Here is a 24576-nt window from a genome sequence, read left to right on the forward strand (position 1 = left end):
CCGCTCGATGGGCTCTGCCCCCTAGAGGCCTAGTGGGGCCGGAGCGGCGTTGGGGAGTGTGGGCTTGCAGGCTAGGAGGCCTGCGCCTTTAAGGGGCGGGGCTGCGCCCTCTGTGGCAGACGCGGATTGGTTGGAAGGGGTCCTCGGAAGTGATGCACCGAGAAGCCCACGTGTGCGGTTCCATCCTAAATGGCGGTGCTTCTGAAGAGGCTGCTGCAGTCGGCGAGGCCCCCCGCGGCCTTGGGCCGCCCCGTAGGACGGCGCGAGGCCAGCATGGGCACTGATCCCGGGGCTGCAGTGCGGGTGCGGTTCGCCCCCAGCCCCACAGGTAACCTGGGCGGACGTGACGCTGTAGGTCGAAGTCCATCGTACCGTGTCCGCCCCCCGAATATACCCGAACGAATCCCTTCCGGTCGAGTCAGACTGGGCGGGCAGCGCGACCCTATTTTGCAGGCGTAGAAGTAGGCCCACGAGCGTAATTTATTCACATTGCCAGGAAGTTCGTTGTGTTTATCGAACTGTACCATTTCTTTCGGTCCCTTTTTCATGTATTCAATAAATGTTTATTGAGGACCAACAGTGTGCCAGGTATTGTTTTAGGCGTTGGGATGCCGTGGTCTCCAGGAACGTTTTTGGCTCTTGTTCTCAAGAAGCCTATCCTATAGTATACATTATAGCCGCGACAAATACGTGTAAAAATAACTGTAGTTTTAGTTACAGATGCCATGAGAGAAATGAAGCAGAGTAGGGGTCTGGGGGTTAGATAGGAAGCTCAAGAAGGGCGTGTTGAGGATGTAGCGTTTGAATTGAGAACCGAAAGACAAGAAGTCTATGTATGTGAAGTCTGTATGAAGTCCATAAGAGGGACTTTAGGCAGAGGAAATTGCAGGTACAAAGGCCCTGTGGTTAATGTTGGCACTCAGCAAGCCAAAAGAATTAGGCAGAGACTCACTGTATGCCCTAGTGGAGAGCTTGTCAGGGTGTCCCCACCATTTCCCCCCGGTTTGTTTTTCTCACGGAGGCTTCCTTCTGCCCTCTCCACACTGAGCATTCCTCTCATTCAGAACCTGTGGGTCCACATGTAAGCCTTTGTGTCAAGATCCCACCTGCACAGAGTGACAGGATCTTTCCTGGCAGGCAGCAGAGTGTAGAGCCGGCCTCTCAGACCATGGTGACAGGACTGGTTTTTAATGTCTAATTGATTATGGATCAGTATTTTTATATAACCAACAGAAATGAGTTACTAAAAAGGACAAATATTGAAAGCATACAAAATACGAGCCTATTTCTGTTGAATTCACCAAATATAAAATTACTCTGTCAAATTGCTGTTTCTAAATATTTTTTCTCAATTTCTGTACTTACTTGGTTATGAACTGGCAGCAGTTTCTAGACCAGCAAGTGTCTGTACTTGGCTTTGCACAGCACTCATGTAGTGGTTGGGGGCCACAAGGTCTGAGGTTGGCTGGGTCCAAATTGCCAGCTTTGCCGTTTGTTAGCTGTGTGACATGGGCAAATTGCATAACCTTCCTGAGCTTCTGAGTTTTACCTTCTGCCAAACAGGGCTAGTAATAGTTCCTGTCTTGTGGGTTTGAGCTAATGCAACTGAGGCACTTAGCAAGGTCTGGTACTTAGCACTTAATAAACAATATTCTCTATTATGATTATAGTTCTCCTTTTTTTTCTGATTTGCAGGAAAAGCCCATACAGAAAAGGCTGCTGACTACAGACAGATTTATGAAACAACATAGGTCATTAATAGCTAAAATTAATTGAAGGGTATACTTTGACCAGCGCTTAGGTCACAACAGCCCTGTAAGGAAAGTTTCTTTTTTCTTTTCTTTTTTTTAAATCTTAGCAGATGAGGAGATTGAAGCTCATACACATGAAGTAAAGTGCCCAAGGGATAGCAACTGGTAAATGGTGGATGGAGAATTTAAATCCAGATTACTGGACCCGTCTTCTGTCTTGGGGACCTCTGGTTTTGTGGTTGCCTTGTAATAACTAGCAGAAGGTCACACATAATCCGTGTTGAAGAAGTTTGCCTGATGCCAGAAGAGCCTTATGGGTCCCATGCTGCCTCCTAAACCTGTAGATGCGGAGAGGCTCGTTATGGAGTCAGAGCCATGGCCTGGACCAAAGAAGATAAGATATTAGCTTTTTTTTTGCACCCAAGCACATCATTGAATTTGTACATGTTAAATGGATGTGTGGTAATGGCTTCAGTAGATAATCCTCTGTCCTTATTTGGGTAAAACTTGGCCTTGAGGTAAATCTAAGTAGAACAGTGGGTGCAGTTAGGAAGAGTTGGAGTCTTTTTTTTTTTTTTTTTTTTTTTTCCACAAAATTACATGCTCTAAAACTTGGGTGGTCTTCTATTTCCAGGATGAGGGGCTAAAGAGGTTGACCACCCCTGTCCTCTCCTGTGGCAGTCTGTCTCGGTGTTGACTGGAAGGATGGGACAGGGGTAGCTGTTCCTTGAGCTTTGATATTCACTGGGACGTCCTGGTACAAGCAGGGCTTACTTGCGTCTGGCTGAGGTGTGTCAGTTCATCTTCCCTGTCTTGACTGAGTGTTCTCTTCTTATACTAGGCTTCTTGCACCTGGGTGGCCTACGCACTGCCTTATACAACTATATCTTTGCCAAGAAGCACCAGGGGAGCTTCATCCTCAGGCTGGAAGACACGGATCAGACCCGCCTTGTGCCTGGGGCAGCAGAGAATATTGAAGACATGCTGGAGTGGGCAGGTGAGGCGGTCAGGGAAAAAACCCTTCTCCAAGGGGGAAGTGGGAGCAGGGAAAGGAGCCAGTAAGCCTCACGGGGCCCAAGCTGGACAATGAGGAGTTCCTGGAGAGACGGGTATATTTGTGCTGCCTCAGGAGGCACGTGCCCCCCCAAAAAAGATGCTAAAGAAATGCTCTGAGGCTGTTTTGAGGTTCCTGTGCTTAGAGTGTCAGGTGCTACTGGGAACGGACAGGAAACACAGGCCAAGCATAAGATGGAATTGGAGAGGCGAGGCGTGTGGGGAGCAGAAGGCTCCAGCCCCTTGTTCCCATGTGGGAATGCTGGCCCAGCTTGTCCAACCTTCTGACTTCCAAGAGGAGCCAGAAATCCAGGTTTTTGTTACTGTTTTTTTTTTTTTTTTAAATGAATACTTGCCATTGTTAAACTTGAACTCAGATTTTTTTTTTTTTTTTAAACACGCTGTGTGAGCCAAACTAAATGTGTACAGCTTCTAAAGGCAGTCTTCTTATGGGAAGTTTAATCTGAAGGACTGCTAAACCCCAGGAAGACAAGGAGGAGTGTGTTTGTGTTCCCTGGGTCAACAATTGCTTACCTGTCAAGACAGGTATAACCAGTTAAGTTCTCCAAGGAAAAATACCAAAAATACCGAGACTTTTATGAGATGTGTATTTTAATCTGCAGTAAATTATTAACTAGACTTTGGGTTCCCAAAGGGCAGAAACTGATTTCATTTTTATCTTCTATTGTAGAACATTATGGCAGATGCTTAGTTGAGATTAGTTGAGTAAAGGAATTCATTCAAAGAGATCACTTATTGTAATGTAGGTCGTGTTCCAGCATTGAACAGAGACTCTGTTGTCAGTAATTAGAAGACAGATAAATTAATTCATTTTCACCATGATGTTAAGTGTTAATGTGTGCTATGGAGAAAAGGTTAACAGGTTAGAGAACTGACAGGGAGGGATGCTGTTTTAGACAGGGTGGTCTTCTCTGAGGAGGTGACATTAAAGCAGAGATCACACAAAGTGAGGGGCCAGCCCTGTGGCTACTTGCATGAAGACTGTTCAAAGCAAAGGCAGGGCACTTGGGTGGCTCAGTAGGTTCGGCACCCGACTCTTGGTTTTAGCTCAGGTCATGATCTCACGGTTTCATGAGTTCAAGCCCCACATCAGGCTCTGCACTGGCAGCCTGCTTGAGATTCTCTCTCTCCCTCTCTCTCTCTGCCCTTCCCCCACTCGTGCTGTCTGTCTTTCTCAAAATAAATAAATAAACTTAAAATTTAAAAGCAGGGCGTCTGGGTGGCTCAGTTGATTAAGCATCCAACTTCAGCTCAGGTCATGATTTTGCAGTTCATAAGTACGAGCCCTGTGTTGGGCTCTGTGCTGACAGATTCTGTGTTTCCTTCGGATTCTGTGTTTCCTTCTCTCTCTGTTCCTCCCCCACTTGCACTCTGTCTCTCTGTCTCTGTCTCTCTCTCTCAAAAATAAAGATTAAAAAAAAAATTATTATTATTTTTTTAATTTAAAAAGCAGGGGGAATGGCAGATGTGAAGGCCCTGATGAAGGAAAGCATAGGGTGTATTAGAGGAGCAGCAAAGAGGCCAGCATGGCCCAAGGACTGTGACCAAGCAGAGGGACTGGAGATGTGAGGACAGAAGTTGGCCGGTACTGAACCTGCAGTACCAGGCAGGCCAGGATGAGAACTTGGATTTCACTGAGCGTCTGCTATATGTCAGCCACTGTCTGAACAGGAGGTCCAGGGGTGAAAGAGTCCTACCCTTGGAGCCCCTGGTGCAGCACGATTGTGTAAATGACACCTGCAGCCCCTCAGCACAGCTTCCTCTCCGGTGTGGTGGAGAGGCAGAGCTGACTTCTGTGGCTTCTTAATTTAGGAGTCACCCTTTTTGTGTGTAATTGACATATAATTTACCTGACACAAAAGTCACCCTTTCAAAGTCTACAAATCAGTGGTTTTTATTGAAAGCCGTTTAGGGTAGAAATACCACCATCCGGCTCTTTTGTGTCCCCTTTGTCTCTGCAGGAAGTGTATATTGGTTAAATCTGTCCTTTGTGACCTGAGGAAACTGGACCTTGGGCTGGAGCTGTGGCTTACAACAAATCGAATTTATATAACGGCACCCATCGCAGTGGTTCTGCATGTGTGTACCGGGCTGAGCACTTTGAAAGTACCAGTGCGTCCCGTTCTTGCCACTGCCCCGCATGCTAGAGCATAGCTCCGCTTTGCGGGGAAGGAGGCTGAGGCAGTACAATCAGGGTGAAAAGCGTGGATTCTGTGGCCCCCTGGCCTGGCTTTGAACACATCTGTACCACTTGCTGTTGGCCAAGTGATGTAACAGAGCCCCTCTGTGCCTCAGCGTCCGTACTGAATGGGGGTCACGATGGCGTCTACCTAGTAGGGCGGTTCTGAGGCTTGATGGAAGTCATGGGACATAAGAGCAGCCTGGCAGGTGCTTGGCACTGCGGCCCTCACCCATCTTCAGGATCCCTTGTCACAGCTTCTCTGGGGCAGAACCAGGGGTCCAGCCAGGGCTGTGCCCTGAACCATACTTTGTTCTTTGGAGCCAGCTCTTCCGGGCCTGGGCTGCTTTCCCCCTCCCCAGGGAAAGGACAGATGGAGAGGAAGGGCAGTTGAGAGCGTGGACTATGAAGGTGACACACCCCCGTGACTCCTTATCTTTCAGGCCTCACAACCTTGAGCGTTTACCCTCTCTTGTCTTTCAACTGGTCACCTATAAAAGGGAAATCACGACAGTAACAACCTTGAGGGTTGTTGTGAGGATTAAAAGCTTTACTGTATGCATAAGGCACACAGAACAGTGCCGAACCGGTGCTGTCAGCATCTTCATCGTTAGAATTTGGTGAGCATTCTCTCTTGCTGTGCCGCAGGCATCCCCCCAGATGAGAGCCCCCGCCGGGGAGGTCCAGCGGGGCCGTACCAGCAATCCCAGCGACTTGAGCTCTACGCCCAGGCCACGGAAGCGTTGCTGGAGTCCGGCGCTGCTTACCCCTGCTTCTGCTCACCACAGCGCCTGGAGCTCCTGAAGAAGGAGGCCCTGAGGAATCACCAGACGCCCCGGTGAGAGCCCCAGCCTGTCGAGGCTGCTTCCCCAAAGTCGCGTGTGTCCCTCATCTGCATGACAGATTCCCCCCAAACTGTGGTCCCTGCACGGCCTCTGGTCAGGAGTCTGGGTGCAGCTCTGCTGGCTCCCTTGGCTCAGAGTCTCTCTCAAAGCTGCAGTCAAGGTTTTGGCCAGGTTTGTGGTTTCCTCAAGACTGGCCTTGCAGAGGGTCCGCTTCCATTTCTCTCATGAGGCTGCTGGCTGACCTTGGGCTGCACTGGCTGTTGTGCAGAGATGCCAGCTCCTTGCCATGTGGGCCTGTCCACAGCGCAGCTCACAGCATAGCAGCTGGCCTCACTGTGGGCAAGGTGGACAGAAAGCAAAAGAGAGCAAGACAGAAGCCAGTCTTTTTGTAACTGAACAGAGGAAGCAACATCTTGTCACTTGTGCCGCATTCTCTTCCCAAAAAGAAAGTTGTTAGGTCCAGCCCACACTCCAGGCAGGGGATGACACAAGGGCAGAAACACCAGAGGTGGGCATCACTGGGGCCATGTCAGAGCTGCCGACCACACTGGCTCTCAGGCAGTAGTAACATGTAAAGTAACTTCAGTTATTTGTAATTCTGAGTAAGTAAAGTTTTTTTCAGAGGCAGACAGATGTATATGCAAAGATCTCCTAACCCTGACTCTGGCCCCTCAATTTCCCTTTCTATAAACAACTGCAGTTAGAATTTTCTTTCTTTTTTTTTTAACGTTTATTTTTAAAATTTTTTTAACGTTTATTTTTTGAGAGAGACAGAGCACAAGCAGGGAAGGGGCAGAGAGAGGGAGACACAGAATCCAAAGCAGGCTCCAGGCTCTGAGCTATCAGCACAGCACTGACAGCTGTCAGCACAGCACTCACCAACTGAGTCACCCAGGCACCCCATATATTTATTTATTTTTGAGAGAGAGAGAGCACATGTGAGCTGGAGAGTGGCAGAGAGAGAAGGGGACAGAGGATCCAAAGCAGGCTCTGAGTTTACAGCAGAGAACTCAGTGTGGGGTTTGAACTCATGAACCGTGAGATCATGACCTCAGCTGAAGTCGGATGCTTAACCTACTGAGCCACCCAGGTGCCCCTAGAATTTTCTTCTGTCTTCTCCAGAGACACTCAACGCATGTACTCTGATGAACACGTATTGTTTCTCTTCCGCATTCCAATGGCAGCACACAATATACGGATTGTGCAACTTACCGTTCCCACTTGCCTTTTTTGAGGCTATCCAATCTATATAGGCCCACACGTTTTTCTTATGCTTGCATGGTATGCCACTGTACAGATGTAACATCCCTTAAACAGTTTCTTACTAATGAATTTTGATGCCATTTCTGATCTGTAGTTACAATGAAAGAGCTGGGATGGATCATGTTGACATATGTTGTTGTGCACGTGTGCAGGGTGTTTGTTGGAGACCCTCCCAGATGAGGAATTGCAGGGCCAGTTTGGAGCTTTGATAGACACTGCCTGTGGCCCTTGACCACCTTGCTTCCCATCAGCAGTGGCATCAGGACATCTTGAGTTCCAGTTTATTTATTTACTTATTTATTTTTTAAAGAAATTAAAACAAAGTTTTTTTAAGTTTATTTAAGGAATATCTACACCCAACGTGGGGCCCAAACTCATGACCACAAGATCAAGAGCCACATGCTCTTGCGACTGAGCCAGCCAGGTGCCCCACCCCTTTTTAAGATAGGCTTCATGCCCAATGTGGGGCTTGAACTCACATCCTTAAAGTCAAGAGTCAAGCTCTCATGGGCACCCCCCACTGAGTTCCAGTTTAAATGAACTGTTTGGACAAGCACTGGATATTTGTATGAGGTCATGATATTCACTGCAGCTTTACTTTTTTGTCATAAATAGTCTACTTGTCTATTGGTAGAAGGTTATTTTTTAAAATTATAGTCAAGTTCTGTTGTGGAATCCATGCAGCCGTTTATTAATTGAACACTTAGCTCTGTGTCAATGAGTATATTTTCAAGCTTTACATTTCTGTGTCAGGATTCTTTGGGGAGTAAGTAATGGAACACCCCTTTTAAAAGGGACAAACCATGCTAACTAACTTGGATGTAAATTAAAAAAATAAATAGATAAAATTTTAAAAAATTAATAAAAGGGACAAACCAGGGGCGTCCAGCTGGCTCAGCGGATGGAGCATGCGACTCTTGATCTTAGGGTCATGAGTTCAAGCCCCATATTGATGGTAGGGTTTACTTAAAAAAAAAAAAAGAATAGGGGTGCCTGGGCGGCTCAGTTGGTTAAGCGGCCGACTTCAGCTCAGGTCATGATCTCCGGTTCATGAGTTCAAGCCCCGCATTGGGCTCTCTGCTGTTAGTGCAGAGCCTACTTCAGAGCCTCTGTCCCCTTCTCTTTCTGCCCCTTCCCAGCACTTGCACACAAGTGCTTGCTCACTGTCTCTCTCTCTTTCTCTCAAAAATAAATTTAAAAACAATAATAATAATAAAGAATTTAAAAGAGAGTGGGGGACAAATCAGAGCTTCTCATGCTCTAATGTGCAGACGACTTACCTGGGGATCTAGTTAACATGCAGATTCAGATTCACCAGGTCTGGGCTGAGGCCCGAGATGCTGCATTTCTGACCGGCTCCCAGGTGAGGCTGTTGCTAGGGATCTACAAACCATACTTGGAGTAGCCAGGGCATAAACCACACAGACATTTGTCACTTACTCTGCAGAAGTCTGGAGGTGGATGACTCAAGGATAAAACCAGCAGCTTCAAGACATCAGCGCTCTGTTGTGGCTTCTTCCTACCTCCCCTGCCCCACCCCCTACACTAGTTGCAAGTGGCTGCGGAGGCTGCAGGCATTCTGCCCTCACAGGACAACATCTGAAGGGCACAGGGGGAAAGCAGAGGAATTTTCCTCTTGTGGCTCTTTTGCTCTCAATTGGAGAGGCACTCTTTCCCCAGAGCCTAAGCCTCCCCTGCCTCCAGGCATACTTTTCTTTGAGTCTTAGGGACTAGAGTGGTCTGGCCTGGACCAGTTGCTGGCAAATGGGAATGGGATTGCATGATTGGCCACACCAGCTGTGATTCAACCCCCAGGACTAGGCATTTTGCTATTTCCTCATTAGCAAGGAAGAAGAGGGAGAGGCTGGCAGGTAGGCAGGCACAAGTGTCTGCCACACTGTTACCAATTACTGTCTTCCCCATACGTCACTCCGCTCCCTATTCAGGACTGGAAACAGAGCTGGAGAAGTAGATGACTTGCCAAGGTCAGCCAACTATCAGAGACAAAGACGGAATTCAGTCTGTCTGTAGTCATCCTAACCTCTGTGATGCTCTGCTTTAACAGGTATGACAATCGGTGCCGGAACCTGAGCCAGGGGCAGGTGGCCCAGAAGCTAGCCACAGGCCCCAAACCTGCTATCCGCTTCCGCCTGGGTGGGGAGGCACCAGCCTTCCAGGACCTGGTGTATGGCTGGAATCGGCATGAAGTAGCTAGTGTGGAGGGGGACCCGGTCATCCTGAAGAGCGATGGCTTTCCCACATACCACCTGGCATGCGTGGTGGACGACCACCACATGGGCATCAGCCACGTGCTGAGGGGCTCCGAGTGGCTGGTCTCCACCTCCAAGCATCTGCTTCTGTACCAGGCCCTGGGCTGGCAACCACCTCGCTTTGCCCACTTGCCCCTGCTCCTCAATAGGGATGGCAGCAAGCTGTCCAAGAGGCAAGGAGACATTTTCCTGGAGCATTTTGCTGCTGCCGACTTCCTGCCAGATGCCTTGCTGGACATCATCACCAACTGTGGCTCCGGGTTTGCAGGTACCTGCCCACCTGGGAGTTTGCAGTGGGACCAGAGCAGTGAGGAGCTGGGGCTTTGGTTCAGGCCCACCTGGTCTTCAGGCCAGGCTGTGCCATATACTAGCTGCACGCTCTTGCCTAAATTCATTCTTTTCTCAACAGATGTTTATTGAGCCAGACGCTGTGTTAAGTGCTGGGGCTACAACAGTGAACTAGCTAAATGTAACCCCTTCCCGTAAGGAGCTTATGGTCTTTGAGCCTTCCCTGCCTTTCTATAAAATGGGGATAAGTGTTTACCTCATAGGGTTAAGTTAGGATTCACTGAGCTCATGAGTATGAGGCACCCAGTAAGGTGTCTGCCACTCTGCACAAAAACCGTAGATCTTATGGTTATTATAATTATATTACTCCCACTATGGCAAGTGTGGGTTCCAACAGAATTACTAAGACTGCTATGACCCTAGTGTATTCCAAACTGAGCCCTTATCCTTGGTCCAAGACTTAGAGCCCAAGGTTTAAAGAAGCAGCAAATTAGGATGACCTCTTTGTGGAGGGGATTTCTAGAAATGTGGCACTGGTAGTCTGCTTACTGCTTATTCTGCTCTTATCTCATTTACTCCTTAAAACAGTCTTTAGAGGATTAAATCATCCTTGCTGTTGATAAGAGAATTGTGAGGCTCAGACAGGTTTGATGACTTGGCAAAGCCGTGCAGCCTGTAAGGGACACACGGCAGAGACTCCCTGTAGGCCTAGGCCTGGCTGACCGCATGGGACGGGGCTGCAGCTCTGGAGAAGCAGCTCCCTGCGCAGCGATTCTCCGCACTGCCTGAGGTTTGGAACCACCTGGGAAGCTTGGAAAGAATACTGATGTTCAGACGCCATCCCAAACCGGCAGAGTCAGAATCTCTGGGGCACAGCCAGGCAATGAGCATGCTGTTCTTGCAACCCACATCTTTGAGGGCAGTGAGGGTTGGTTTAGCCTGATTATTTAAAAAAAATTTTTTGAATGTTTATTTATTTACTTAGCATGAGTGGAGGAGGGACAGAGAGAGAGAGACACACACACACAGAATCCACAGCAGGCTTTGGATCTGAGCTGGCAGCACAGAGCCCAACATGGGGCTCGAACCCATGAACCGTGAGATCATATCCTGAGCTGAAGTTGGACGCTCAACTGACTAAGCACCCCTAGTCTGATTGTTTTCAAACTTGTTTTTCCTGAGTGACAGAACCCTTTCTGCAAATGAAAGCTCCTTCAAGGCCCGTGATCTATAAAAGAGTTAGAAGTTGAATCCCTTGGGTCAGAATGGAATGGGAAACCCAGAATGTGATCACCTAGCCTCCCTTGTGATTGAAGAGGGAGGGGGCTGAGGCTGGGCCTGCGTCCTTGCAGAGAACCAGATGGGCAGGACCCTGCCTGAGTTGATAACACAGTTTGACCTGACCCGGGTCACCTGCCACTCAGCCCTGTTGGACCTGGAGAAGCTCCCGGAATTTAACAGGTGAGTGGTGAAGCAGGGAGGCCACTGGTACAAAAAGGCTTTCTTGCTAATGAGGGTACCCATGGCAGAGGGTCTAGTGGGCTTTGGAGTCACGTGGACCTGATTTTTACTGTGGGCTCATGTGTCCGATGCTCTGTGAACACAGAGCATGTAAGTCACCTAACCTCCTGGAGCCTCTGTTTCTTCCTCTCGAAAATGGGGCTAATAACAGTACTTACCTGTTACGACTGTTGTAGGAGTTCAGTTAAATTAAACGTTGCATCAAGGTGCTGTACACACCCCCTGGCACATGAAAAGTGTTCTGTAAATGGTAGGTACTGTCTCTGTCATTACCATTATTCCTGGTCGTCCTTTGCATGGATTCTGTTAGCCATGGCCTAGAGAAAAGGGGCATCTTCGCCTCGGAATCACCCCTTGCCCGCCCCCCCACCAACACAGTGACTGAGCACTGTCTCGTGACACCTGTTTTACATTTCATGTAGCTCTTCACTCAGACCTCTAAAGCCAGTTACAGTTCAGATCACTGTTGACATATCCATCTAAGGGCCTTGGTGGTAAAGCCAGCAGATGTGTACTTAAGGGACAAGGGACTCAAGGATGCCGTGTCTTGAGCACTGGTTTGGGGACAGGCTCTCTGTGCTTTACTTGCATGAGCCCAGAGAATTCGCATTGACTGCAGGTATTGAAGGCTGTTACTTCATTTATCTCCCATCAGACATCAGATCAGTTGTCTGACTTTGCTCTCTTTTGCGTAGAAGGATAAACGACACATAGGGCAGTGTTCCATAACCAGCCCGTTCACGCAGCAAACGGCAGGCATCCCTTGAATGGGGTATTCACCAGTGAATGCAACTTGAACCCTACCTTTCTGATTGTAGGGAAAGTGGTATTTCAAGGAAATGGGGCACGGCGGGGAAATACTTTGTGACCCATTCCAGTCCTCCAGCATGAGGGTAGCCAGAGGAGGATGGAGGTGGGCTCTGCTCGGCGTGGACCCAAGAGGAGATGCAGTTTTGGGATTGCCATGAATGCAGCCGAAGCCATTAATGTTTAGATGTTCCTGGCATCAAGCCGCTGCTGTGATTATTTCAGTAATAGCAGTAAAGGTAGCACCGGTAGTCGTCAGAGCAGCACCACAAGTGTGGTGGAAGTAGTGATGGTAATTGACGTTTATTTGGCACTTCCTGTCTCCCAGGCCCTGGACCTTCCATGTATTATCTCAAGCGTGGCCACTAGGGTCTCCTGATTGCTTTCTGTCTACGGTCTTCTCCCACTGCTGCGGAGATCCTAGAGACACTTTCAGTATGTGGTGTTAACTCCTTTTTAAGAAAATCGTTATGTTTTTGGGTAGCGTGTGCTCCAGATAGCTTCGCAGAGGGTCTCATCCTTCCCCCCCTGATGTGCGGAACCCTCAGTCCTGACCCCCTGCCCGCCTCCAGCTGCCTTTTCCTCTGTGCTTTCCAGATAGTCCCTCATGTAGTCTGCACAGTGCCCTGTGACGGAGGCCCCTGTTTGTCCCTGTGTGGTGTACATGAGCCTCCTGAGGCTCTGGACGATCATGTAACTTGCTGCAGACCTCTCACAGGGCCAGCCTGATTCACAGGCCTGCCCCAGTTCCAGAGCCCAGAACATATGCCCCCACCGCTGCCGCCTGCCTTTCTTCCATGCCAGGGCAGCCTAGGGAGGGGACTGAGGACTGGTTAAAGCTTTGCTGCTCCCGAAGAGAGGGAGCAAGGCAGTTAGAAGAATTCTGGAAAGAAGAACATTGGAACTGACAAGAAAACCTGAACTTCTTGATTATGAGCCCTGGATTCAAACAGCTGTGCACTCTGAGCTTCAGATCCTATAAATCTATGTTCTTGATCTCTGCCTTTTTGTGCCGGAGTCTCATGCTTTAAGCTATGCAAGGAGGCAGACACTTGTAGATTGTACCTTGTAAAGTCAGGTGCCTGTCGAGGCCAGCAGCCAGCACGGGGGTAGGTAGCAAGCCTGGGGAGAGGCACTGGGGAGCAGAGGCTCTGGCAAACTGGAGTGTTCTGTGCCTGTAAACCGGGCGGCCTCCACTCTGCTCCCGCTATTGAAGTGTGGGGCACGAGGGCCCTTTGCAGCCAGATCTTCTCTGATATCCCAAGAGAAGCCAGAAATCTCTGTTTTTATGTGATCTCTTCCTAGTTTAAAATGTTAGCTACTATCTTAGAAACACAACAGGATACCTGAGTTGCTTGGGGCTCTTAGGCTGACTTAGACCTGGGCCAGATCCCTTTCCTGTATGATCTGTTTCTGGGCTGTGGGAGGGACAGCTCATATAACGTGTCATTCTTCAAACCTTGTCTGCTCCCTTAGGGAGAGGGTTTGGAGGGGACTGGGAATGCCAGTGGCTGCACGGTCCCTTGGTTTCTCTTACAGGCTGCACCTGCGTCGGTTGGTGAGCAGTGAGACCCAGAGACGCCAGCTGGTGGGGAAGCTGCAGGCCCTGGTGGAGGAGACGTTCGGCAGCCAGCTGCGAGACAGGGATGTCCTGGACCCAGCCTATGTGGAGAGGATCATCCTGCTGAGACAGGTGTGGTGTCTGGGAGCTCCGGTGACTGAGGGAATGGGTGGCGCCCCCCTTCTTCCCTGTCCGCAGTGTTTTCAGCGACTGCCTCTTCCCCTAGGGTCACATTTGCCGCCTGCAGGATTTGGTCTCCCCGGCACATTCCTACCTGTGGACTCGCCCTGCCGTAGGCCGAGCGCAGCTGGGCGCCATCTCGGAGAAGGTGGACTTGATTGCCGAGCGTGTGCTGGGGTGAGTTTCTGCAGGCCAAGCTCAAGGCTCCACCCCCGAGTTCCCTCTCCCTCCCAGGGCCCCCTTCCTCCAGGACTGGCTGCGGGGCCTGCCACACAACGCATGGCTAGTGACAGGGTCTTGGCAAGATGATCACTCTGGTAGGGGGGCTTTCCCAGAGGAGCCAGAACCTCCCCAGAGAGGGCAGTGTGTTTGGGGTTGGGTTCACCTGGGTTCCCTGCCAGTGTTGCCGCTTACCCAGTCCTTTCTCGTGCGCAGGTGGTGTCACTATGGCATCTCTTTGAGCTTCCATTTCCTCACCCCTAACGTAGAGATGCTACTACAGTCTTAACTGTACAGGAACAGAAATGCAACCAAAGCTGGCTTAAGCCCAGCCTAATTCAGGGGCCAAAAACATGTCACCAAGACCTTATTTTTCTCTCTGTCCCTTTGACCTTCTGTTCCACACTTCTCAATGCCGGCTACTCTTTCTGCAGAGACTCTGTATCGAGTAGATGGAGGGTGGGGCTCTCTACCAGACAAAAGAAATGACAGTGCTTACCCCACGAGGAAGTGGCGATCCAGGGCTAAAGAGCTTTTTCCATATCTCAAGGGTCCTGATGTCCCTAGATTCTGCTCTTGTCCACACGGTGCATGGTGGCTCATAGACCATCCATACTTTAGCCAGAAGAGGAAGGAGGAAAAAGGGAAGGGGATGGGACACTCTTACTCCTTACGGAACAGACTTAAAAGTTACACATTCATTTCCACCTGTATCTCGCTGGCCAGAATGCCTATCTTATGGCCATGCCAAGCTACGAGGGAGTCTGGAAAACTTTTTTTTTTTTTTTTTTTTTTTAACTTGGCAGCCATGAGCCTGGCTAAAAATTTTATCACTATATATGAAAGGAAAAAAAGGAGAGCAGCCTGTCTCATGTCTGCGCCCTGTTTGTAAGACAGCTCCAACATCACAAAGCCTCAGCCGTGTCTTAAGATGAACTCTGACAGAACCCAATTAGCTACATTTTTCTCTCCGAACCAGTCACAGGAGGCCTGGGGAATGTGATGTGCCCGTTGGCGTAGGTTAGCTCATCAGCTCCTGGGCCGTAAATGGACCCCCAGCCAGGGCACATGAGCTGAGAATGGGAGCCAGGTAATTCCTCAAGGAGATTTGGGGTATCAGGAGAAAGGGAGGTGGATGCTGGGCAGCAAAACCCAGTGTCCATTTTACCTACCTCCTCCCACCTTTGTCATGAAGATGAAAGTAGGTCTTAAGCGTTTACTTACACATGCCTGCAACTTGCTATTTATATACATTAGGTCTGTATACGTATGTACACAGGGTGTGTGTGGATATGTGTATACACTGAAATTCACAGCCACCTAATAAAGTATCTGGTTAAAATGTTATCCCCAATTTATAGGTGAGAAAATCAAGACACAGGCTAAGTAACTTGCCTAAGATAACAGTAAGTTGGAGGAGCAGGGATTCAAACCCAGGCGAGGTTGGGCCTAGAGGCCATACGCTTCTCTCCAAAGTGCTTGGACAGTGCCTGATATCTAGAAACCCTCAGTGTATTGTCATAATAAATAAACACCTGGAAATGATAAGAAAATCATGTGGCAAAAAATACAGTATAATACAAATAGTAGAAGAAGGTCTATGGCAAAAGGTATGTGTTCCCTCCTACTGCAGCCCCCAACAGAAATGCAGTTGCACTTAGCAGTTTCCTTTATGTAATGTCTGAGTATTCAGTGATATGGATGTGTAACTCCATTTTTGTCTTTTTAAAATTTGAAATTTGATGTTTTGATTATGAAAACATTCAAACCTCTTTTTTTATGTTAATGTTTATTTATTTTTGAGAGAGAAAGAGAGTGCCCCCATTCAGACCTCTTAAACCTGAGTTTAAAAGCTAGAAAGTGTGAGGCACCTGGGTGGCTCAGTTGGTTAAGAATCTGGCTTCAGCTCAGGTCAGGACTTGCAGTTCATGAGTTCGAGCCCCGCATCGGGCTCTGTGCTGACATCTCAGAGCCTGGAGCCTACTTTGGATTCTGTGTCTCCCTCTTTCTGCCCCTCCCCTGCTCACGCTCTGTCTCTGTCTCAAAAATAAGTAAACGTTAAAAAAATTTTTTTTTAAACCCAGAAAGTATAAAAAAGGTAGATATTGGGAAATCCAGTTTTATCCTTGTCCCCCATCTGTTCAGTTCCAGAACTGTCTGCGCATTACTACCCTTTTTAATTATATCTAAATGATCCTTCTTTTTTACACAAAAATAGGGTAACACTGTTCTGTGTCTTTTGATTTGTTTGTTTCACGTAACATATCTGTAGATCTGCCCAGTCCTTAGAGAGAATCCTCATTATTTTCTATAGCTACACTTAGACCATTATTGTACCACTTTACAATAATTTATTTAACTCATTTCCTATTGATGGACATTTGGATTGCTTCCAGATTTTGCTGTTATAAACAATGCTATAGTGAATAGCCACATATAGACATCATTAATCGGGTTTGCATTTATATCTCTAGGATAAATTCCCGAGAGTCATTATTACAATACTCCTTTAATTTAGGGCATTCCACAATAGGAGCTCTTAGTGCTAATTCACCAGGACCATTGCCTTAACTCCACATCCCTGCCATGGGGTTAGATTTCAGAGACACTCTGGGGCTCCACTCAGGACGGGAAAACTGACACCCAAGTGTTCTGAAGCTGCCAGATTTCTTAGAAGTCCCTTCTGTACCCACGCCAAGCTCTGGGCCAGCTCTAATGTGTCCTGAGCTGCCATTGCCTGTGGCCTGTCCCTCTTCTACCAGCTCCTTAGCAGCCTGCTTCCCCACAGTGGCATAGAGGAGAGTTCCTGTGTTTTCCTATGGTAAATTTTAACAACTTTTTTTAAGTAGGTTTCATGCCCAACATGGATCTTAAACTCATGACCCTGAGATTGGGTCGCATGCTCTACTGACCAAGCCAGCCAGGCACCCCATTTTCCACATTAAAATTTTTTTTTCTTAAGTTTATTTATTTATTTTGGGAGAGAAAGAGCATGAACTGGGGCGGGAGAGAGAGAGAGAGGGAGAGGGAGAGGGAGACAGAGAATCCCAAACAGGCTCCGCACTGTCAGCCAGGAGCCCAGAGTGGGGCTCAAACCCTTAAACTGTGAGATCCTGAGCTGAGCTGAGATTAAGAGTCAGATGCTCAACTGACTGAGCCAGCCAGGGGCCCCTCCGTGTTAAATTTTATATTTTCTGTATTTTATCTTCTGGATATAGGAATAATAATAAGCACGTGGCCGAGTTAATGATGCAATAAGCATGGTTATTTTTGCCTCCTGTTGAAACTCAGTGGCTCAGAATCCAGAGTTAGTAAGGGAATCTGTTGGTACCAAGAGGCAGTTTCTTCCCATTACTTACGAGCACGGGTCCCCCAGCCAATCACCCTCCACGTGAAGCCTATCAGTGGCAGGGGACTGTCTGGACCCCATTGAGCACGGGCAGTACCCTAGTTGGCATTGTGGACCATCCGCACCAGTGGAACTGTCCAGGCCCTCTGCAGCATTTCCACTTTGGAATCTCTGTAATAGCTGAGGGGGACTGAGAAGGTGCTATAAAATACAGGCCCACCCACCCTGCTCCCATCCATTGCTCTAGCTCAGAGATTAACAATTTTTTTAAATGTTTATTATTTATTTTTGAGAGAGAGAGAGAGCAGGGGAGGGTTAGAAAGAAAGGGAGACACAGAATCCAAAGCAGGCTCCAGACTCTGAGCTGTCAGCACAGAGCCCGACATGGGGCTCGAGCTCATGAACCATGAGATCATGACCTGAGCCAAAATTGGACCCCCAACCAACTGAGCCACCAGGTGCCCCTCCAACTCAGAAATTTTTTATTTTATTTTATTTTATTTTATTTTATTTTATTTTATTTTTTGGCAAGTCAAGCTCTAACTGAATGGGGAATCTCTCTTGAAACTCAAAACACACTGATGAGAGAGGATCTCAGCTGGCTACCAGCAAAGCAGAGGGCGATTGGCTTATTGGATTTTATTATTATTTTCTAAACATTTATGCTTTTTTTTTTAACTCATTAAGCTTTTTTAACTTTAACTTTTTAACTAAAAAAGTTTTTAAGTTTATTTGTTTTGAGAGAGAGAGAGTGCAAGCTGGGGAGAGGTAGGGAGAGAGGGGGAAAGAGAGAATCCCAAGCAGACTCCACACTGCCAGCATGGAGCCCGATGTGGGGCTCAAACTCACAAACCACGAGATCATGACCTGAGCCAAAATTTAGAGTTGGACGCTCAACTGACTGAGCCACCCAGGTGCCCCTGGCCTACTGGATTTTAGATCCTTACGTGCTTCAACTTGTGGGCAAAGAATGTTTGTAGCAAGAGGTGGGCGCCAGGCTGGCTGATGCAGCAGCCTGTGCTCTGGTGGTCCCAGGCAGCCGGCACCATAACCCTGTTCCACTTTGAGAACTGCTTCATGCTGGCCAACGTCCCTGACTTTGTCACCTACAGGTGCAGTGGCCTATCAGAGTGCAAGCCCTTCTGGAAGTGCACACAGGCTGGGGTCACCTACTTCTTTTAAATTTTTTTTTTTTTCAACGTTTATTTATTTTTGGGACAGAGAGAGACAGAGCATGAATGGGGGAGGGACAGAGAGAGAGGGAGACACAGAATCGGAAACAGGCTCCAGGCTCTGAGCCATCAGCCCAGAGCCCGACGCGGGGCTCGAACTCGCGGACCGCGAGATCGTGACCTGGCTGAAGTCAGACGCTTAACCGACTGCGCCACCCAGGCGCCCCTGGGGTCACCTACTTCTTCATGCAGCTGTGCAAGGTGCTGTTCCTGGCCACTCTTTTCCCATCTGGGAAGGTGGCATCTGTGACTTTATTGGGGAGTTCATAAAGGCCAGCATGGATGTGGCAGATCTGATAGACTTAAATTTTGTCGTGTCCCAGAATACAGGCAAGTGGGGAGTTCAAGATCATGGCTGTTGCCCTAAAAATTTTTTTTAAAGAATGACTGTAGGGGCACCTGGGTGGCTCAACTGGTTAGGCATCCAACTTCAGCTCAGGTCATGATCTCACGGTTTGTGAGTTGGAGCCCCACATTGGGCTCTGTACTGACAGCTTGGAGCCTGGGGCCTGTTTCGGAATCTCTCTCTGTCTCTCTTTCTCTCTCTGTCTCTCAAAAATAGAGAAACATTTAAAAAAATTAAAATAAGATAAAAGAATGATTGTAGCAGGTTGGTGGCAGTACTGTTACTGGAGCCGGGGTCTCCCGAAGTCTCTTTCTTTCTGCCCTTCTGTGCTACAAGCCCTCTCCCCTGCCCAAAGAGTCTCCCCTCTGCCAGTCCTAAAGCTGTGTTTCAAGTAATTTCACAGGGGGCTTCATTCTTCCATCCTGTGTCTAACCTGTTCTGAGTTTGTTTTTAGATTCTCTTGCAATGTTTCCGAGCTCTTGGATATAATAAATATTAGCTAATGTTTAATTTCTTTAAAAAAATTTTTTTTTAATGTTTGTTGATTTTTTTGAGAGAGAGAGAGAGAGAGACAGAATGTGAGTGGGGGAGGGTCAGAGAGAGAGAGAGAGACATAGAATCCAAAGCAGGCTTCAGGCTCCGAGCTGTCAGCACAGAGCCTGATTAGGGGCTCGAACACATAAATCGTGAGATCATGACCTGAGCCAAAGTCAGACACTCAGCTGACTGAGCCACCCAGGCACCCCACTAATGTTTAATTTCTAAATGAAATACAAGATCTAGTGTTTCAGAGTGTTTACTGTCTATTCAAGCAACGTACTTAGTGCCTAACAGGTTTGAACTCAGCCCCACCATAGCCCTGTGAGTTACAGACACTATTATTATCCCCACTTTATAGATGAGAAAACTGAGGCATAGCGATCACATGACCTTGAGGTAGAAATTAGTAAATCCTCTTACTGTGGTACCATCTGCGTTTTCCTGTATTGTGCTTGGATTATCTGTGTATTTGGTTCCTTAGTTGTTTTTTTTTTGTTTTGTTTTTTTTCTCAAATTGGAAAGGGATGGGGATCTTCTTCTTTCCCTTCTCCCCCAAGCAGACTTGAACACTGGTTGTGAATGTTAATCTTCGGAAATCCTCCCTCTTACCTACTTGCCACTGGCCCATGCAGGCCCTCATAGACTGGCTCTTTTCTAGGCTTTTGTTTATTTATTTAAGTTTATTTACCTTTTTTTAGTAATCTCTGCACCTGACATGGGGCTCAAACTCACAACCCCTAGATGAAGAGTTGCATGCTCTTCCCACTGAGCCAGCCAGGCGCCCCTCTTTTCTAGGCTTTTAGAAGGACCCGGTATGAGCTTAACTCAGGACGTGCTGAGTGGAGAACTGAAGAAGGTATCAGAAGGTCTGGAGGGGACCAAACACAGCAACGTGATGCAAGTCCTCCGAGTGGCCCTCAGTGGACAGCGAGTAAGTGGGCAGATGGGCTGGACTGTTCCCTGGAGCCCCTCATTTATCCGTTCAGCTGACATTCAATGGCAGTCATTCTCTGGTTTGGGGGTACAAAGACAAATGAAACACGATCACTCCCTTCAGTCTCTCAGCAGATAGTATTTATGGAAGCACCTACTACGCAGAAGCACCGTTCTGGGTACAGTGGGCCCAGTAGTGAATGAAACATGCACTCTCCCTGCCTGCATGGAGCTGGCGGTTGATGGGGGGCCAATAGACATATCACCACGGGAAAACGGGCTCCTGGGACCCATCCTTGGCCACGGAAAGTAAAGACAACGCAACGCTAACTGTGCCCCTTCAGACGCAGGCAGCGGCACTGGGGTTGGCCTGGGGCGTAGCGCCTGCAGACTGGGGCTGGGCTTTAGTTCTTTAGGCAGTATAAGGCAATAAGGCAGTTTCTCTTTTTGTTCTTAGCAAGGACCTCCGGTAGCTGAGATGATGGTGTCCTTGGGAGCGAAGGAAGTACGGGAACGAATACAAAAGGTGCTTTCCAGCTAGAGAGAAGATATGACAGAGGAAGAGGCAGCTCTAGGAACCTGGACATGCATGGAAATTGCCTTCAGAGCAAAGCAGAAGGGGCCTGGGGTCCATCAGGAAGCTCACAGAAGGAATCCCGAGTGGAAATGGTCTCTGGGTGCACCCAATGCGTTTATGGCTTCCTCTCACCTCGTGCTTGGTTCTGACACCACATTACACAGCACAGGTTAGGAGCTGGTTCACGAGGGCTTGTGTCATATTCAGCTCAGGCTCCCGTAATGGCTTAAACAAGAGAAAGTTACTTCCTCACAGTTCTGGAGTCTGGAAGTCCCAAGTTCAAGGTGTCAGCAGATGTGGCTTCCCAGAGGCCTCTCTCCTTGGCTTGCCATTGGCCACCTTCTCTCTGTGTCCTCACATGGTCTTTCCTCAGTGTGTGCTCTTGGTGTCTCTCTGGGTGTTCAGATCTCTTCTTATGAGGACACGGGTCAGATTGGATTAAGGCCTACCCTCATGGCCCAATTTTAACTTACCTCTTTAGAAGTCCTGTCTCCACACACAGTCACATTCTGAGGTCCTGGGGGTTAGGGCTTCGGCATAGGAGTGTTGAGGGGATGCAGTGCAGCCCCTAACAGCTTGGCATCTCCCTGGACTCACGGGTCCCAGTGTTCAGGCCCCGCTTGTAGGTGAAGCAGTAAAAGATGAATGACACCAGCAGGGCTGAACTGGATGGCAAACTCTCTGGGGCTTGTAAAAGAAGTGACCGTCTGCCGAGGGCGAGCACTATGCTTTATACCACTCTTACACACTCTGCTTTGTCCTTGTATTCGGGCGCCTGTGTCTCCTTCTCTAAACGCCCTTTCTTCCTCTTTTCTAGTTCTCCAGACCTAGTCCTCGGACTGGAGACCTTCATCCCCCCTGTTTTACACCTTTTTCTTCATACCTACCTCCTCCTTCTGCCCATTCTTGTAAGTCATTGTCTGCGGGTTTCTGAAATAAGATGTTCTTTTTTTTTTTTTTTTTTAACTTTTATTTATTTAAGTAATCTCTGCACCCACCATGGGGCTTGAACCCACAACCCCGAGATCAAGAGTCACATGCTCTTCCGACTGAGCCAGCCAGGTGCCCCTGAAATAGGTGTTTTCATTGGGGTGAATAGGAATAGCTAAAGAGAAAGGAGGATCATGTCTGCCTATAAAAGCTGTACTGGAAAAATAAAATAAAATAAAAATTTGAAAAAGACCCTGCTGGGGCTCCTAAGCTTTTCCTGTGTGGCAGCCAGCCTCCAAAATGTCCCCCAGTCATTCCGCCGTCCTAGAAGTCACATTGAGTAGGGCCGACTTGTGATGCCTCGTGGCTTCTGTCTTATCCTCTTGGATCCCTTGCTTTGTGGGAAGCCAACTTCCACATCACAAAGACACTCGGGCAGCCCTCTGGAGACATCCCTGGGACAGGGAGCTGAGACTTCCTGCCCGCAGCCATGTGAGTGAGTCATCTTGGAAGCAGGTCTTCCAAGCCCCAGTCAGGTGTTCAGACACCATCCTTCATGAAAGATCCTGAGCCAGAACCACTCAGAAAAGTTGCTCCTGAGTTTTGGACACACACAGGTTATAAGATAATAAACGTTTATGGCCTCAAGTCACTTGGTTTAGGGATAATTTGTCACCCAGCAATAGATAGCCTTTTGCCCAGGAAGAGTAGGGAAAGGGGATTTAGGGTTTGTTATTGCTTTGCGCAGTCCTAGTCTTCGCTTCAAAAAATACATCAGATGAAGTTCTTTGGTTGCAAGTAATAGAAACCAACTCTGCCGAACATAAGTTGATTGGAGACTATGGGTTTATGGAGAGTTTAAGTCCGTGGGAGAGTCCAGGAATCTATGAGAAAGCCAAAGAATCAGGGCTTGGAAAAGACAGGAATCCAGGGCGCTCTGTTTATGGAGGCAGCAGGAGCTAATGGCCAGTCTTGTTCTTCAGTGGGGATGTCTGAATCTCGGCTAGTTTTTTTGTTGCTGTGGTTTGTTTCCCTACTGTGTTTTCTCTTTTAGTTCTGGATGACTCATCTAAAGATTTTGATTTTTTTTTTTAATTTTATTTATTTTAAGTAATCTCTACACCCAAGGTGGGGCTCAAACTCACAACCTGGAGATCAAGAATTGCATGCTCTTCTAACTGAGCCACCCAGGTGCCTCTAAAAGATTTAGATTCTAAAAAGAGAGTGTCTTGGGGAGCCTGGGTGGCTCAATCGGTTAAACCTTTGACTCTTGATTTCAGCTCACGTCATGATCTCACGGTTCGTGAGTTCGAGCCCCGCATCAGGCTCTGCTCTGACAGCACGGAGCCTGCTTGGGATTCTGTCTCCCTTTTTCTCTGTCTCTCCCTTGCTTGCTCTCTTTCTCTTTCAAAATAAATAAAAATAAAGTAAAAAAAAAAAAAAAATAAAGAGAGAATGTCTTTTTAGACACCAGCGGTTAGAACTGTGATTGTGTTGCCATTTGTTAGCCAGGAATAGGTAGTCCCTCAAGAATTATATCCAATGCAGGAAGAGTCATCCCCAAGGAAAAGTAGGAAGCTTTTTCCAGAAGAAGGGGTAATGAAGAAACAACAGGTATTTCCCACAGAAGGAGATGCAGAATACTAATACTTAGGGTTTATTGTGCACATATGTGAGCCTCAACCACTGCTGTGCCTCATATTATGCTGGTAAACATTGTAGTCCGTCCTTATTCAATTTCCAGAACCACATGAGGAAGGTAGTCTCATATCTGTGTTACAGGTAGGGAAACTGAGGCACAGAAGAGTTGATGAACTGTTCTGAGGTTATAGTATGAGGCAAAGCAAGGATTTAAACTCAGGCTTATGACAACTCAGAGCCCAAGGTCAACTCCTTACTGAGTGATACATCAGAGCTTCTGTTTCTATGACACACAGGATGGTTACAAGGAACTCTGGCTCGTGAGTTGATAAAGCTGCTGCTACATCCTCAGTTGGAGGAAGCCTGGGTTTTCAGACTGGGGGTTTTGCTCAAGACCGTGGGTGTGTGTGAAGGGATGTCACACATTTGAAATAACCTCAAGTCCATCCCCCAGCACTTTTGAGAGCACGGTGAAGTCATAAAGGCCACAGAGGCCAACTGTCTAGACTCAAAACCCAGTTCTACTGCCTACTTAACCATATCTGCTTTACCTCAGTTTCCTCATCTGTAAAATGGGGATAACAATTGTTCGTGTCTCAGAGTGGTAAGGGTTAAAATAGATGATGTATGTAAAGTTCTTAAAACTGTGCCTGGCACTTAAATGTTATCGATTACCGTTGTCACCACCACCGGTAATTTCATTCTTAGAAATGGCGATCTTGGTTGCAAAACCTAGAAACACACTCAGACTAATTTAAGCCACAAAAGGAATTTGTTGAAAGAGGTAGGCTGTCATAGATCCAAAGGGGAGGCCTTCCAGCTGAACCTTACAAGAGCTTGAATCTGTATCTGCAAACCCACCAAACCCACTCTTGTCCATCTGAGACTGCAGTTTCTAACGTGTCTGCTCCCCTTGTCTTTCCTCTGCAGGCCGGCTTACTATATGAAATTATCTAGTGTACTTATCCATGTTTACTGCCTGGCTTACTCTAAAGAACCTGAGATTAGGACTGGCAGGAAGTTTGTCTCGTTCTTGGTTATAACTGGTACCTGGCCTATTGCCTGACATG

At 47.8% G+C, this 24576-nt stretch overlaps 1 protein-coding gene across 1 annotated transcript; it reads left to right on the top strand.

Annotated features, from left to right (window-relative positions):
• The first annotated feature begins 5 nt into the window (after window positions 1-5).
• Window positions 6-23345, top strand: EARS2 (glutamyl-tRNA synthetase 2, mitochondrial). Its single transcript, XM_045461235.1, has 9 exons — window positions 6-328; window positions 2593-2748; window positions 5653-5842; window positions 9178-9650; window positions 11023-11131; window positions 13538-13691; window positions 13786-13916; window positions 20221-20356; window positions 20816-23345. The coding sequence occupies exons 1-9, from the start codon at window positions 190-192 to the stop codon at window positions 20897-20899; spliced, it is 1572 nt and encodes a 523-aa protein (XP_045317191.1). The 5' UTR covers window positions 6-189; the 3' UTR covers window positions 20900-23345.
• The last annotated feature ends 1231 nt before the right edge of the window (window positions 23346-24576 follow it).

Source organism: Leopardus geoffroyi, chromosome E3 (genome assembly GCF_018350155.1).
Source record: "Leopardus geoffroyi isolate Oge1 chromosome E3, O.geoffroyi_Oge1_pat1.0, whole genome shotgun sequence".
Lineage (NCBI taxonomy): Eukaryota > Metazoa > Chordata > Mammalia > Carnivora > Felidae > Leopardus > Leopardus geoffroyi.

What these genes read in the sequence shown, in the direction of transcription:
- EARS2 (XM_045461235.1), top strand. Translation starts at nt 190, where the DNA reads ATGGCGGTGCTTCTGAAGAGGCTGCTGCAGTCGGCGAGGCCCCCCGCG. An exon ending in AGGAATCACCAGACGCCCCG is followed by an intron (nt 5,843 to 9,177) that starts GTGAGAGCCCCA and finishes CTGCTTTAACAG; the next exon opens with GTATGACAATCGGTGCCGGA. An exon ending in TGGCCCTCAGTGGACAGCGA is followed by an intron (nt 20,357 to 20,815) that starts GTAAGTGGGCAG and finishes TTTTGTTCTTAG; the next exon opens with CAAGGACCTCCGGTAGCTGA.